The sequence below is a fragment of the Lonchura striata genome, chromosome 1 (assembly GCF_050655825.1).
Source record: "Lonchura striata isolate lonStrDom1 chromosome 1, ASM5065582v1, whole genome shotgun sequence".
Lineage (NCBI taxonomy): Eukaryota > Metazoa > Chordata > Aves > Passeriformes > Estrildidae > Lonchura > Lonchura striata.
Genome location: NC_140703.1, coordinates 67,411,998 through 67,428,919, shown reverse-complemented (window position 1 = coordinate 67,428,919; position 16,922 = coordinate 67,411,998). Strand labels below are relative to the sequence as shown.

General features: G+C 37.9%; 1 protein-coding gene across 4 annotated transcripts in view; it reads right to left on the bottom strand.

Moving 5' to 3' along the window:
- DCLK1 (doublecortin like kinase 1) overlaps positions 1-16,922 on the bottom strand; it is a 231,808-nt gene that overhangs the window by 213,161 nt on the left and 1,725 nt on the right. For all 4 annotated transcript variants that reach the window (XM_021541917.3, XM_021541918.3, XM_021541919.3 and 1 more), the window contains exons 2-3: positions 14,988-15,376; positions 5,275-5,621 (exon numbers count right to left, since the gene is read on the bottom strand). In XM_021541917.3, the coding sequence (XP_021397592.1) occupies positions 5,275-5,621; positions 14,988-15,363 (723 nt within the window). In that variant the 5' untranslated portion in view covers positions 15,364-15,376. The remainder of the gene's footprint in view (positions 1-5,274; positions 5,622-14,987; positions 15,377-16,922) is intronic.

Genomic DNA, 16,922 nt, shown 5'->3' with positions numbered 1-16,922 from the left:
TCTGTACCAAGAACAATCCAGGTCTAGAGAAAGACATTTGAGATGTTTAATATATCCTAAAAAACAGTACCTTTTGCCAAGAATGTACTCTACAATACAGATGTTATTATCAAATGTTTTTTACTTGTTAAGAACAAAACCATGCTCATTTTAGGTCTAGGTGCAAACAGTTGCTTTTGCTCCCCTAAGAGAATATTTTTTCAGAACAGTAGTATTCCTTTTTAAAAACTACAATATCACATGTCTTTAGAAAGATAAATCCACCAGAGAGGGAGTTTTTTTGCATTATAACATAGCCAGGTTTTAGTGGGTTTCCATTAAAAACCAAAAGTTTTATTACACTCAGTGATTAAGCTTCAAGCTTTCCTGCACTGTGATGTTCCCTTTCCTTGCAGTCATAATTCTTTAATAGCTATTTTAATGGCTTAAAACAAGGGTATTGAGGGACATCCTATGCCTCACACTACACCTTCTGTCTTTAAGTAACTGTGACTGTATTTAATACCTGTAAAGGTAATTTTGTGATTAAATATTTATGAGTAAAAAAAACCCAAATAGATAGTAACTTTTATTCTGATATCCCTGACACTGACCATTTATCTGTCTGGAGTCAAATCAACAGCATAATGCATAAACTAAAAAATAATTTGCATGATTGCATCTTGTTAAGCTAAGCAAATCACCTGTTCAAATAAGTAGGTCCTATTATAAACCAGATGTTTGTTCTGCCAAAAGCACACAGAGCATGTACAAGGTAACAAAGCACTGTTGTCCAACCTTTAGTCTTTGTCAAAACATGCAAACTGTAAATACCCTGCACAAATATACACATCATAACACTTCTAAAAATGGCACTGTCTCACAATATTGCTGTTAAATGTGACCTTGATTAGTTTTCTCCCATTTTAGCCATTGCTGTTACTCTAGAGGTGCACCAAGCAAACAGAAACCAGAGAATAGCTTTCAACAAAGCAACAGGGCTCTATCTCCACATACAGCTGTTGTCCCCAGTGTCTGCACTGTGTCCACACACTGCCTTTTAGAAGGTAATTTTTTAATGCACATAAAACTAAAAATGCCACCTTCTGTTAAGGAAATTATAGAAATCAAACTGGAACACTGCAGCTACAGTAAAGTAAGACACATTCAGTCATGAGAAAGTGTTCCTTCTCTGTTCAAGTATGTGATATTAAGGCCCAATGCTGACAATATCTCTTCATGAACTTAAACATCAGGTTAACCTAAAAAAATTGAAAATTGAGTAGTGTTCATAGTAAGAGCATGCCCTCATTATCTGTATTCCTACAGGCAGTCATTACACCTACTCATTCTATTTTCATTTTCCTTACATAGCAAAGTTGGCAAGGAAAAGGCCTCAAGATCTCCCCCTGGAAAGCTTTTGAATTTGGCCTGTGCTCACAAGACTGTTAAACACTTCTGAGAGTCCCACCATTTTCTAATGCATCACTATGGTACAGGGAAGTAATTCTATCTTTTTTCTCTAGAGTAAAAAGACCCTTGTACCAGTAGAAATTAAGTATATCTATAAAAGTATACATAAACTATTCAGACATAGTGTGAAACTGATCCAGCTCTGAGGAGTCATTAATAATTAAACTGCAAAAGCATGCTAAATTCAGGCCATTGATGTGCTTTATAATCAGATTGCAGTTGTATATTGTGCCCTTTTTAGCACAAATGAAGTTATATTCTAAGGCTTCTGAGACCCTGAAGTCAAAATACAGATTCTGATGGGCTATAAGGAAATGCAAATAAACCACTAGTTACCCTGTTTGTAGTAAGGATAAACTTTTTTTTCTTAAAATAAAACTAAAGTAATGCATGAAATCCTAGGCCAATACCCACCCAATACTGGAAAACATCAAGTTTTAGTCCCTGAACTGCCAATGACCCAATGAGACAGATTGGTTAAATTTGTTGGGGTTTGCTTATTTTGAGGATTGCTTTCTCCTGGCTTTTTGTGTTTAGTTTGCTTCTTTTTGGTTTGGTTTCTCCCCACACCTTTCTTTTGCTATTCTGGAATAAAAAAGTTAAAATGGCTAATACAACACACCTATTTAAGTCCTGGAATTCTAAGAAACACTCACAAAGCATCATGTGCACCAAAACTTACTAAATGTTCCAAAACCAGGAAGGAATTTTTGCAATGGGGAATCAACTGAATGTCAAAGGAGAGCTTTCTTCCTAGCAATTAAACTTTCCTGAGGTTCTGATTGTCAAAGTACTACCTCTCCCATCAATACAAGTTCTTTACACTGTCACCAAATTTTAGAGGCCATCATTTAAATTCCTCTTCACTGAACAAAATGTTTATTAACACATTTTAGATCAAAACATCACAACTAATAAGACTATTTGAGGGCAATTATTTAAGTATTTACAAGTATTATTTTTCCATGTGTACTGTCAGTATGGTAAAACCACCTACCTTGGATGCCCAGTTAAGTCTCTGACTCCTGCTACTTTTATTAGCCTGAGGCATCTAATGATAGTATCCAACAACAATAGACATACCACACTGTCCAATAACAATACAGGGGACTCATTATTGCTTTGGAAGGGCAATTCTAGCATTGGCCTCATAATATAACTCAGAAGACAATATAGAATAGCTTGTCTCCAAGTTATATTCCCAAAGAACGATTGCAGGAGAGCTTTATTCTCTTATCCTTGCAGTAAATTACTTTTCTTGACTCAGAGCTTTAGGATTTTATTGCTTTTTAAGTTAGCGATCAAAGATTTAATCACAGATTTGTTAGATTTAGCCCCACAACACAGGCTTTTCCAGAACCCTCAGAGCTCCAGCAGGAGTCACAGTAGAAGTTCCCAACTACAAACAGTACTGGAAAAGTGCTGGATTTACCATGGATTTCCTCCCAGTAATAATTCACAGCTTGAATTTAGCAATAAAAAAAAAAAATCTATCATCATGTCCCCAGCGCCATCTGGGAGATCAGGCTTTTGGCAAAGAAAAATGGAGCAGCAATTGCCTAGCAGCACAGGAAATCAATGACTTCCCCACTCAGGGCTGAGCAACAGGCTGCTCCTGCTGAGCACAGTCATTCACTTCCCTTCCTTCCAGCAAAGCTGCTCTGTACATGGAAAAAGCAAAGTCTCTGTTACACCTGCAGGACACACACACCCCTTCCTCTAAGCCCTGAATTTACCAGGGGGGTTAGACAGTGAGCTACACAATTCCATGTGTATATCCAAAAGGGGAAGGAGTAGTCTCTTGGGAGAGTTACTGGACATGAGGGTTTCAGGCTACAAGGTAGGTAACAAAAACACCACTGATTTCAGCTCAAGTCAAAGCTCATGAGTTGACAAAGGATTCAACTGAACTATGCCAACATAAGGCCAAGAAAATCTGGTCATCCCTTTTTCCCCAGTAGAATGATAATACTAAGTAATTTCATGAATTAGAGTTCCAAAACAGGTGTAAAGGGTTTTTTTTGTTTTTTGGGTTTTTTGTTTCTTTTTTTGGTTTGTTCTAAGCACAATCATTAAAGGGGAGTTTTAAATACAAAAATATAAAAGTGAGCACATTATCCAGGAGACAACATTGGCATCCTTTCAGGCTGAGCTTCTTCAGAGCTAAACCACAAGTTTATTTGCATACAAAATACAAAGCACATGCATTCCTTTTTTACTGAGAGGGTTTGCAGGAACCAGAATAATCATTCAAGATCTTCTGCAAGTGTCCTGCAGAGACCACCACTGACCTTTGTAGCTTTAAAATCTCAACTCCTTCCTCAGACTTACTAGTCTTAGTGCTCCCTGGAGCATGAGACAAGGAAAGAAAGAACAGGAGCTGAGAGTTTCCCTCAACACACACTTCACCTTTGCTGCAGAAAAAAGAATTTCACATTCACATTTTCCTCCAGGTCAAAGTTCTCAATAAAGTCACAGTAAGGAGATCATTACAGGCATCTACACAGTCACCAAGAACTGTACTGCTGTGTGTAACTGGTGTCAGAGGTTACTGATACAAAACAGCAGATAGAAGGGGCTTCTGGTCAAGCCACACTTGGCCCTGATTTGATCCAATGTTCTGAATAAGCAGCTTGTCCTTTAAGCAGTCTTCTCTGGGATCAGAAAGTACTGCTGTAGCTTTTTCTGGAGTGGTGCCTGCACATCAGCCCCAGCAACTGCAGATATGTTAGGACATCACCAGATCTTGCTGAGCATTGATTTACCTGTATCAGGCAGATTTGGCAGCATCTCAGTAGCAAAAGTGTTTGCTGCACGTCTGTGAATCATTGAACCTAGAATCTGTAAATACACAGCTGTATTACAGCAGAAATATCACAGTCTCTAGCAGCTTCTAGCTTATCAGGGAGACTTCTTCAGTTTAATAAGCTACATCTGTAAATGCAAATACCTGCCTTATTTCTCTAGAGTCACCATTGCTCTAAATCAATTCAGGTCACACTGAAATTAGCCTTGCCCTTCAGCAGGTTAAGAGCTTTTCCCATTTTGCTATAATTAATACATGTCCATAGAAAAATTACAAATAAAGTGAAAGACAAAAAAAAAGTAGGATTATTCTGTAATATTTTTTTATGTCACTCTATCCCCAAGTTCAATAAGAAGCTTCTCAAAAACCTCACTCTGCTGCAATTTAATAAGTCAGCAAAAAACAGACACTGCTTGAAGGTATTTCACAGAAGAAATAATATGAAACCTACAAGAGAATCCTCAATAAATGTGAGCACCACACATAATCCTACCTGTATTCCTGCAATAGGAAAAAAAGCTCATTCATTTTCTAAGCTTGTACTTTCTTCATTGTCCATTTTAGGTGCAATAAGATTCATCATTTAGTCACTCTGGAGAGCAGTAGGTCTGCATTTATCATGGTGAAATGCGTCCTCACTGTTTGTTCTTACAGTTTACGGAAAGACAAGCCCAATGACTCATAAAACTGCTGCAAAAAAAAGCTGAAACAAGTTAACAGAATGAGCTTAAGTGATATCCTTCATCCTACGTTTCTGGTGTGCAGAGCCAAAGCCATATCACACTTTCAACAGAACAGATTTGGAGCTATTATTTATCATAAATGGCAAGACCCTCAGCAAGGCCAAGTAATGTTTCATGGTGTTCCTGAGCTGCTCACAGATCTTAAGTACACTATAAGCAGTAGCTCTGGCTGCACATTCTAGAGCAAATGGGACTCTTTTATATTAATGTATATTTTCTTTTGGAAAATTATATTTTTTTCATGCTGAGAATGGTCATCATGAAAATTCTTACCTGTTTTCCATCTAGTGTGTACAAGCGTTTAACCACCCCTGAATCCAGCTTGATGGCATCAGTTATATCAGTAAGAACCTGTTCAAAGGAATGTGCTGTCTTCTTGTTGAGCAGAATTCGGACTGCCTTACGTGGCTTCACTCCACTCCTGATGATGGTGACCAGTTTAGGCCTAATGAAATCCTTATTCTCTTTTGTATCTGGAGCACCTCCTTTAGCAGTGGCAAGAGATGGCACTGAACGAGAAGTAGAAGTTGTCTTAACATTCACTGACCAATTTGGGTTTACATTCTTTGTGTACTCCAGTTTCTTGAAGGGTTCTATGGAGCCACATACATAACTTTCCCCTGTGGAAACAAAAGGAAAAGTCCAGCAAGTCAGATTGGAGAGAGAAGAAAAAAGAAAAATGCAGGAAAATACAAAATCAAATCCTTCTTAAATTATTAAATATTATTCTTATCATTCTTGATCTACAGCACATAAATATTGATCTCTTCCCTTCTCAGATGCTACTGACTAAAAAATGAGTGATATTTTAAAGAACACTCTTCATTAACTGTTCCAGAAATGCTGTTACAAAAATCCTTGAAAGCAGCAGTTTTCTTATCAGGAAACACTATTTGCAGTGGGGACCACTGCTATCAGTAAACATAATAAAGAGTGCTCATATTTCACCAGCAGCCCAGCCACAGCACATTATCACATTTTTATTACCAAAAAATATGGGCTACAAATAACATTTTATTAAGAAGGTAGATGAAAGGGTCATGGAAATTTCTTAAGATTTGATTTTTTAAAGCTTTAGGCATCATAAACCCAGGATATGTAGAGACAAGAAACCTCCCTGTACTATTGACTGACTATATATATAATATATGGGGAAATGAAGACAAAGAGTAGCAATTACAGACTTCTCATCACAACAAATTTACCATACTAAAATGAAAAATAGTGGCTATTAGTTCCTCTTTCTGTTGGAGCATTATCTACAGTAAAATATTTTTGCAAATACCACACCCACACAACTGCTGGGGAACTAGAAATCAGCCAGAAAATCCAGCAGACTGCAGATTTGCACCTGAACCCAGTCCAGCTGAAGGCTGCTGTGTAAAGGACACCTACTTGGGTGCTCCCAAACTCTCCCTTGAGCTTGACTCTGTGGCTGTGCTAGCAGTAGCACTGGATGAGTTGGATCAGCTCAGTGATCTGACTGAACACACCAAAGACACTACTAATTTTGCAACATCAAGCTCATCCAGTTCATCCTCTGTCTGGGGAAAAACAAACAAACAAGCCAAACAAAAACAAAAAACTCAAAGAAACTAATACTAGATCCAGCAAGACCACACCTTCTGGCAGCCTGCAGTTAAATCACAAATAATTCAAGATCCTATCCTGAACAATACCACAGAGACATCTGAGATGTTTTAGCTCTTCTGGGTTCAAGAGTTCACTGTATGCTAATAGCACAGAGGCCTTCATTTCAGAAATTTAGTCCAGGGTAACAAAACCAGAACAAAACTCAGTGATGCACCTCCTATGCCAAAAAACATGTAAAAAACAAAGATATTCCTAGCGACCCTTACCCCTAAGGAAAAAGGACTCACAGTTCAATCATTAAAAGAAAGTATTAAAAATTAATTTCTGAACAAGTTTCAAGGCACCCAACCCAATTCCAGAGATATTACAGCACACAAGGAATAGATATAAAGAGTCACCACATTTAAAAACGGAGGCAGGCAACACTGGGGCTTGAGGCTTGGATAAAGGTAGGCTCTTCCTTTTATCCACTGCATATATACAAGATAGATAGATATGTATATGGAAACATCAGAGTAGAAGGGCTCAGCTACAGTAATGAGTGGTCAAACAGCACAGGTTCTATTTTATCCATGTCCCTGTCCAATTGTTCTAGTATTAGCTACTCAGTTACTGCCAGGTCAGAATGCACCCACAGAACCACATCCACAAAATCAGCAAGTTTTAAGGGAAAGAAAAGAAATCCTACTATGAGTAAGACTGCTCTCCATACAATAAATACCTGCTCTATAAAATAATTTGCAGAAGTCTAATTTAAAAAATTTTAAGTAAAATTGATTCTTGTCTACACTTGTGTTTGCTGTAAGGTGCAAAATCCACCAGTTATATCTTCTTTTGTTTGTTTTTTGGGGTTTTTTTTCTGGTTTTTTTTTGAGGGAGGATATAAATCTGGATTTTCAGGCTGAGTCCTATTAGAGAAATTGTTCACTTAGGTTGCAGAAAATAGCATTTATTTAAAATCAAGTCTTCAAATTAAAACCTACTTCTCAAAGGGCAGGATCATAAATAAATGTCAATACACAGTGTACTCAGGAATCTACTTTAGTTTATTAAGAACTCTTTTGGTTCCCCTTCCTGAAAGGACAGTGTTCCACATGATTTTTAATATCAGTTACATGCAAAGGTCAGATGGATTCCTTGTAGCATTTAACTGCACATCAGCTCTTCATTACAAAACTAGATTTATATAAATGATCATTTAAAAAGGACCAATAGAATCACTGAAGGTTTGGAATTGTTTGAACATAAGCATTTTTGCCCTTTCCTGATTTCCAACAGTACCATATTACATCACTGAAATATTCACACCAAAATATTTTTTTCCAAGAGGCTCTTGATTTATTTATATTTATCTATAATATTTATCTACAAAATACCTATTATATACCTATATTAATACCTATTATATATATAGAATACAGAAAAGAGGTAGAGAATCCAAGGCATTCTTATCTTTAATAAGAACTATTTTACATATATTAACAGAAACACAGACACTTCTGCCATAATGTTGTTATTTAAATCTATTTCCAATGTTATCCAGGGACTGCAATTTTCATGCATGCTGGTCCTAAGGGTCAGGCCTGTAAGAATAAAAATTTTTAGCACCTCTGGCATTTGTATGCAGAGTTTATTTATCTCAAATAAAAGGACAAAATACCTTCACTTAGATTTTCATTCCCTTATTTTTCACCAGTGCCTCCAGGAGAGAAGACTGTAAAAAGTTTCACAAGGGGCATGACTTAAAAGTCCAATAAATCCATCTCCTGCTTTAGCTATTGCTTCCTCATCATCAGCTTTGAGTAATTGGCAGCTGGAAGAAGAAAGTAACAACCTCCAGATACTAGATTCCTAACAGAACAAGTGTTGAGAAGGATTCTTTGAAGAAAGTGGATTATGCAAAGGGCACGGACAACAGAGGCTATTTAAAAGTGTCAATTTGATTGCAGCTCCCCAGGAGAGGGGAGCAAGTGTTTCACAGTGCAGTCGGCCATCACTAATGGAATTTTGACTCTTGATTACAGTATCAATAGCCATTAGAAAAAGAAAAGGGGAACGCCCAGTTGGCTTCGGGGGATCCAGAATCTAGGGGGAAAAGTGATCACTACACCTTACAAAGTATCCCTTTCCTGAGAGCCTCTTCACTGCAACAGTGGAAATGAAACACACCCCACTGGAACCTTTCAAAAAAATGCACAGCACTTGGTGGTCAGTTTCAAACCATCAACCCAACAATTTAATTTGTATAAATGCTCAGCAGTTCAGGAAATGGCATGTGGAACAATGGCAATTCATGTGGAACAATCTCAATCTTAGCATTGAGAAATTAATCATAATGTAGAAGGGCAGATTCCAAAGCATTGTTTATGCTTTAAAAAAAAATAAAGGACAAAAAAGAGTGAAAAAAACCTACTACCTGCAGTTGCACATCTGTCAAAATTCAATGCAGCTGACCTATCAGAGACATGCAACACTGGAGGATAGTTCTTATAGGTCATGACAGCATTTCAAGACTTGCTTCACTTATTAAATATTTTTTAAAATAGTATCTATGTGTACAAAGTGGTTGCTAAGGAGACACTGAATCACTGCATGTAAGTACTGGAGCTTTCCTGATGCAAGTGTCTCCCTGTTTTCCACATTGTTATTAGCAGTAAGTTGGTTTTCTTGAGTTTGCTGATATTCTCCCTATAAGAATGGCCTTAAAAGCCATTTTTTGTGTTGCTTTTCTGCGATTAAGGTGATTTGGCCTAAAATGGCTTCATGAGGAAGCCAGTTGATCCTAGGTGGAAACCCTGGGGAAGGAAAAGAGAACCTGGTTTGAAACACAAGCAGAGAAGGAACAACAACCCCTCTTTGTGGAGGTCAGGATTTACCCATTTATGGAAAATAGTGTTGATTCCTTGGAGTACAATATGTAGCAGGAGTGTAAAGTAAATTTGTTAATTAGCAGTGATTTACTGGGGTCCATTTCCCCAACAGATAGGGCAAGAAATATGTTAAGAGGATGGGGAAGTGACTAGCACCCCCACCACTCCATGCCTAAGCATACCTGCCTTTCTTCACTTCTACCTTTTGGTTTTATACATACAAAAGGCAGAATCTCTATCTCTCTGGAGAAAGGACCAACAATTCTGACTGTGCCTCACTACACAGAGCAGATTGCAAAAGGAAGATGACCTGAATCAGATAAATTACTGATACTTGATAGTTCCCAAATGTGTTAGTTAATAGAACAATAACCTACTTTAACTACATTGCTGCTGCCTTGTCTTCCTGCAGGGTCTGAAAAAAATGCAACAGTGCAGAAGAGATGGAGCATCTTCAGGAAATAAATCTGACCTACACATGTTCACCTTGCAATCACATGCACCAGAAACTTTAAATCAGATCTCCTCTGACCTTGGAAAGGACTTCTTTCACAAACTAACTTCCTTCTCAGTTCAGACTAAAAAGTTATTTTTTTCCTCATCAAAAGCCAAATAAAAATGCTTCCTCTTCCCCCTCAAATTTCTGCAGTCTTGTTACAAGTAAGATAGACACTGTACACACTTTTTAAAAAAGTCCACCAAAAATAATGTAAAGCACCTTGAATAAGAAACCACATGGACTTCCAAAAAGCTGTTAAGCAAGACACAAAGATGATCAACAGCCTAATGGATGAACAAAATAATCAAATAAACAGTGCCAGAACAACCCTCTACTATTTTATGCAACAGGATCATTCAGCTGTTTGTTTATTAAACAATATAAGGATTGCAGCCATTTCTGCCACAGGATTCAGTCCAAGTTTCCCTAAATTTGATAGCCCTGGATCAAGTCCATGGTAAATATCCAGTGTAAATTTAATCCTACAAACAAATGTCCACATAGATTCAGCTCTACAAACATTTAAACAGATACTTCACTATTATTATTTTGATAGCACATTACAGATGCATATGAATCTTTCTAGCCCATCAGCTCCCAGCTGCTTAGGTAGGCATGAGCTAGAGGAAGCCATTAGCTCTAGAGAGCATCAGAGACCAAATCAATCAATTCCTACAGTCTGGCCTGGCTGGGCTCCTCACCAACAACACCCGAGTGGCTGGCAGAGTCAAGAAGGCAGCAGGAATAATGGGAAGGAGAGGGAGACGCTGAGATACAAGAAATGAGGTGACCGTAAGAGCAGCAAGACCTGTATACAAAACAAGTCAGGAACACTTGCAGCCCATCACTTCACCAAGGATACACTGCCTTTTGAACCCTGCACTGGCAGGCAGCCTCTCTGCTGCTCTGAGCACAAACTGCCTGCCTCCATCACGAGCGCCTTCCCAAGTCCTCATGTGACCCAGCATTTCCTCTGCCCTGCAGCGAGGTTCACATCTCCCAAGAGTTATTAGCTGGCTACAGCTATTACTGGATTTTAAAGCTGGCATATCTGCATCCTTTCAAGCTGTTCCTTCAACAAGGTTTGCAGCACTGAGGTAATCCCCGAGAGGCATTAATTTTTCTTTTCCAGATTATTCCTTAAAACTGTTTTTGCCATTATGCCTACACAAAACCTGAAGACAAAGACAGAAGTCTTTAGAATAATTTGGCAGTGCACCCACTATTGACATGTGACAAAATTGTTTCCCCAGTATGCTCTCAGCCTTGTGGTCTGGGGCTTTCAGCTGGTCTTTGACTGCCAGCTCTCAGCTGCAGGGTAAACTTTGTGGTAGGTATCATAGAAACCTAAAACAATCAATTCTGATTCATACCCAAGACTTTGAGGTAATATTATAATAAAAATTAATGAGAAAGGGATGAAGTTCTGGCTACAGATTGATTCTGTGGTCTTTGTTCCACAAAACAGGTCTCCAAGAGTAAAAACTGTAAATATTCTTTGTTTCAGAGTCACCTTGCATTGTTTATTTTGGGGTAAGACCTCTCCAGCTTCAGATTTAAGGATGATACAGTTTTGGAGAAGCAAAGTCCTTTCCTGAAACTTCCTTTATAGCTAAAAAAATTAGCCTTCAAGAGTAACTTCATCTTTATTGTTTTTACATGCTTTGATTGCATGTCATGCCTAGGAAATAAAGTCATGTCACACTCAGAATCCATTCTTTAAATGTAAGAGGGTTCTAACATCAGGGCTGACAAAAAGGAGGAACTTTAATCCATTTCATTATTCCCTTCATGTAGGGTGACAGAAGTTACAGACCATATGAAACTTTTTACAACAGTACATACCCCTTGTTATCAAATTCCAACAAATCTCATGTGCAAAAGTTTTAACCAAAAAAAAAAAATCTAAACAAAAAGATGAGAGGTGGGTGGGGGGAGGAAAAACCAAAATAAATCAAACCAAAAACCCACAAAACCCCACACCCAGGGATGTCATTACTTTCAAATAAAGAGAAAATGTGTCCATGCATCTCAAAATAATCTACATCACCAGCACACAGCCATGCCAACTTTGAGCTGTATGCAGAATAAAACTATATATAACTGAAGCAAAACAGCTCTTTTACAATCTTTTTCCTTTGGGACTATCTTTCATGCAGTTCCGTGTATTTAGCTCCAGGATGAAAGACAGTGGCTGCTGCCTCATTTCCCTCAAGAGCCTCTCTGTCTTTATGTATCATATGTGAAGGTAAGAGTACAGGAACTTCCTCACAGGCATAAAGACCAAAACCAATTCTAAAAATTAAGGCTTTATACATTTGCTTTACATTGAAATCACCAAATCAATGTACCCGCAATCACATAAATTCATAACAGTCTCAATAAATTAATTAGTGAATTCACACAGGAAGGGAATAGTCTCACTGTGAAGAAAGCAATGCTTCAGATTTCAGTAGATGGAGCACAAATGTCATTTGGCAAGAGGCAAAAATCAAGTGATTTTCCAGCTATTTAAACACAAAGCACAGCTTCAAGCTAATTAATGCTGTACCAGACGAGCCAAACTCTAATAAATTTGTATAGTAAAGAGTGGAAGGAGTTTATGCAAAAACCATAATTGAGCTAATAATATATGAACTCATGCTCCACTGCAAAGTTCTGTGAGTGAAACAACTCACCCTGCAGTTTTATACAAATAAACAGAAACCCCTTTTTAGATAGAATGAGGATGTAGCTCTCTTTTTCCACAAAAAGACTGACTTCTGTAAATCCTGCAGTCCTAACGGGACAAGAAAACAAGACTGTCCTCCTTGAATGCTATCAGGAAGGGAAGATGTATTCATTGAAAGGGTAAGGAAAAAAGTCCCAAAGGATTAAAAAAATCCCAAATGCTTTCTTTAAAATAAACCTAGGCTCTTGCACTGTCATTCATTTTGACTGACTGATTAATAGCTGGTATTATTCTTCACTAGGATGCCAAAATAAACCAATCTTACAGGTTGCTGGATTTATTTTTTAATTCAGTTCTTTATTTTCAAAACTGGTTCTGACTGGCTGCAAAAGGACTGTGCAAATCAACATTAACATCAATGAATCTTGCTTCTTGTTGAGCATACCAATCAAATAAGCAAATGCACAAAGACTGCTTTTAAAGAGACGTTGATTAATATTGGTCTTTCCTCACAGAAATTGATTTTCTCTGGCAATTAAATACTGTCCTGACAAATATAGTTTCAACTGTGTCCTGAAATTGATAACATTGCTCCTAAGACCAGTTTCCTATAATTTCTCTACACCTCTGTTACTGTTACCTCCAAACATGTTACTTAGACAATCTCACTCCTTCACTTTTCTTTCTGGGGCATCTTCATGTTATCCCCTACTTTCCTTTTTACACAACGAAGATTATCAAGAATATCAATTTCTCAATACTTAAAAAGCTCTCCTCTGCTATGACACAAACAGGAGACAACCCAATAGTGGCTGTACACCTGCTATGCAAAGCTGTGCTCCTTTTTCAGGAGCCACATTTGGCATTACCCTTTTATTCTTCTCTCTCCATATTAGCCTTCTTCTGATCCTCTCATTACATCCTGTTACTGCAAGTTCTCTCACCTGGTACTAAAAATTAAAATCACATAGAAGTTACAATCTCTGTTGCAACTCTAAATTGGCTGTCTGGTGGCTATCTATCCATTCTTTACAGGTTTGTCCATGGCATACTGGGGCCAAGGGTAGGATGGAAGCAAAAATAAATTAATTGTTCTACCTTTATTTTCTTGGAACACAATCAAGCATCTGCATTTAAACTTCACAGGTAAGAAACACTCTCATTTATGGCCATGTGATAGTCAATGCCTTCATACACTGTACATTCCGTTTTACACTAAAAACCCACTGCAGTCCAGAAGCACTTCATGTTGGAAAAGCTACTTTAGCTATCTGTAAAACTTGTGAAAAGTACTATTAATTTTTTAAGTTTAATATTCAGATTGATTAATGATGACAGCTTCTTTTGGCAATAGAACTATCACTGATGGAGTGATAAATTTGTTCTCAATCAGCAAATTAATGACTGGCATGTCTGACATTTGACAGTGACCAAGAATTGTCAATTCTGATCAAATCACTGGTGATGGTTTATCCTGCAGGTACACAAGCCTTATTTAACAGACAACCTAAGATCTCTACAGCTACCTGAAAGGAGGGTATTGGTCCTTTCCTCAAAAGTAACAAGCAATAAGACAAGAGGAAAGGCCTCAAGTAGCGCCAGAGCAGGATTAGATTGGGTATTAGGAAAAATTTCTTCATGGAAAGGGCTGTCAAGCACTGGAACAGGTCATCACTGTAGGCTTTTAAGATGTGCAGATATGACACTTAGGGACATGATTTAGTGGTGGCCTTAGCAGTTCTCGGTTAATGGTTGGACTCGACGTAAGAGGTCATTTTCAACCCTACCATTCCTATGACTGGGGAAAAGTGATAAACTACAGAGGAAAAAAGTTTACAATCTACCCCAGCTGAATCATGGCTACAATATTACTCTTTTAACAGGTTGCTAACATTTATGTCATGCAATGAGAGCCTAGTATTTTACTTAAGATATATTTACCTGTAGAGAGAGCTCTTCACTAGGCTTCAGAGTCTTGAAAAAACAAAAACATCTGAACTGGATTTCACATAGGTTTCATTAGCACCACTGAACTTTTGAAGTTCAACAGACTAAACTCTTATTGGTTTGACCTTGCATCTTTATGAAAAGAAGGATTAGATGCAATCTTCAGGATCTAGGACTATCAACACTATGTTGAAAGGAAAAGTTTAGACACGTTCAACAAGGAAATAAGTAGCAAGGCAACAATATTTCAAGGTGTCATTTAAGATATCCACAATTCTAGTCAGACCATTGGAAATCCTTCTTTTATCAATAAGAATACCATTTCCTCTTTTGAAAGACTTAAAAAGATTAGACAAAGATTGATTCAAACTTAACTTTATACCTCCAAATCTTACTTACTGCTCACCTTCTACTAGCTGGTCCAAGGAGGAAATCTTCTTGGAGCCATCAATTGTGTAGATTGTTCTCACTCCCTGGGGCAGGTTCACATTGTCGGACAGAGTTCGGGTCAGGTCAGCCAGGAGAGCTTCGAAGGACCTAAACCGGTCAGGGGAGATGGCATATACAATCCCTTTGAAATACCGGTCTCCATTACGATAGAAACGAACTTTCTTGGCTTTCTTCTCAGAGCTCAGGGTCTGTAGAGTACGGGTTCGGTAAAAGCTGCAGTGGGCACTGTGGGTAGGGCTGGGTAAACCATTCACCCGGGACCCTCTGCCATATCGCTGCGCTTTATCACGCTCATCAAAATGCTCCAGCTCCATATCTCTCCCAAGGGACATCTTGAAGTTCAACCTAAGCAATGCACAAGAGAAGAGAAAAAGCTTAAGAGACATAGAAGTTTTAAGGGAGCTCAATTTATGTGTTCTATACATTGCTCTTACAGAGGACTACTTCCTAGGTTGAGAAAAAAGTTTGAATAAAACCATGCTACATTCACATGGTCATTTTTCACATAAGTGTCTTGCCATGCCTTAAGAGCTACATTTAAGTTAGACATCCTAATAATGTCACACATGAACCCAAATATGAAGGATAAGCAAACACTGAGAAGCGTTTGTTCAAATTCAGTATCTCGGAAAATGAGGTGACTAAGTTGACCTAATGGAAAAAAGGAATAAAAGCTTTCTACTTTTTCTCATGTTATATTCAGGCGCTATTTGAGTCTCATCTACCTTCTTAACTGTTTGTCCCCACTAAACTCTTGGCTTCAGCTGTGATCTCAAGAGGTGTTGTTTCAGAAAGGCTGCCAGTTGCCAACAACTAAGCAATTAAGAAATTCTCAGAGGAACAGATGTGGCAGGTTGGCAATGAGAATCAGGTATCACACATAGTGGGTCAATCCCAATGTTAAAAACTACCTGCATATTCCAACCATTGGTTTCCTCACAGCCTAAGCTTTGCAATAAATTATTTCAGTTGTCCTTGCACAAATGTTTTACACACTCTAAACCAACAGAAGGGCTCAAATGGCACAAATTTAAAGAAAAAATATATTAGGAGACAGTCTTTTTCAATGATCAAGCTACTTCAGGGCTCTATGTCTTCCAAGATATATTATTAATATCCTAAGCCTAATATTCAAATTGATTAAGGCCAACAGCTTCTTTTGCCATCACCAAAGGAGTGATAAAACCAGTGCCATTGAGGAAATAAGCAATTGGTGTCTCCCATGTTTGACTGTGAGAAACACCCATCAGCCCTGACCAAAACAATCCCAGTTGTTCAATAGTTTACATAAACAGTTCACATATTCTGAAATAAAATCAAGGAGACAAATATTCCTGCTACTTGTTGACAACCAACACAATATTAAATAATAGAAAGTGAACACTAATCTTCACAAGCAGAAGACACAAAATAAAAAAAAAATAGAATAATCAAAAGATCATTAGGTTCAAAACATATTCATTTTCATTTAGGAGCCACACAGATTTGCAGTTGTCTGCAGAATAATAAAGCACTGAAAGTGTATTTATAGCACAGATACATAGGCCTAATTTAGAAGTGGCCTGTCTCATTGATTTCCAATAAAAAGACAAAAACCAGCAAGCACTAGCTTTGTTTCAACCACTCATAATGATGTGACCATTAAAAAAAAAATGTATTCAAGCCAGCTGCAGAACAGTGGGAGGAAATAGAGAAAAACTTACAAATGCTCTTTGACTTGCAGAAGTTTGTGTTAAACCAATGATTATACAGCTGGACCCTGATGCTGCAAAGCTGTAGGTGATGTACTCAGCAACTTCTCAGAACAGTCCATGTGCTAGACTAGCACAAGCACCTAAGGCAAATGTGGGGCCCTAGTGGGAATTATTTACCCTACTTTGGTTACAGCTCA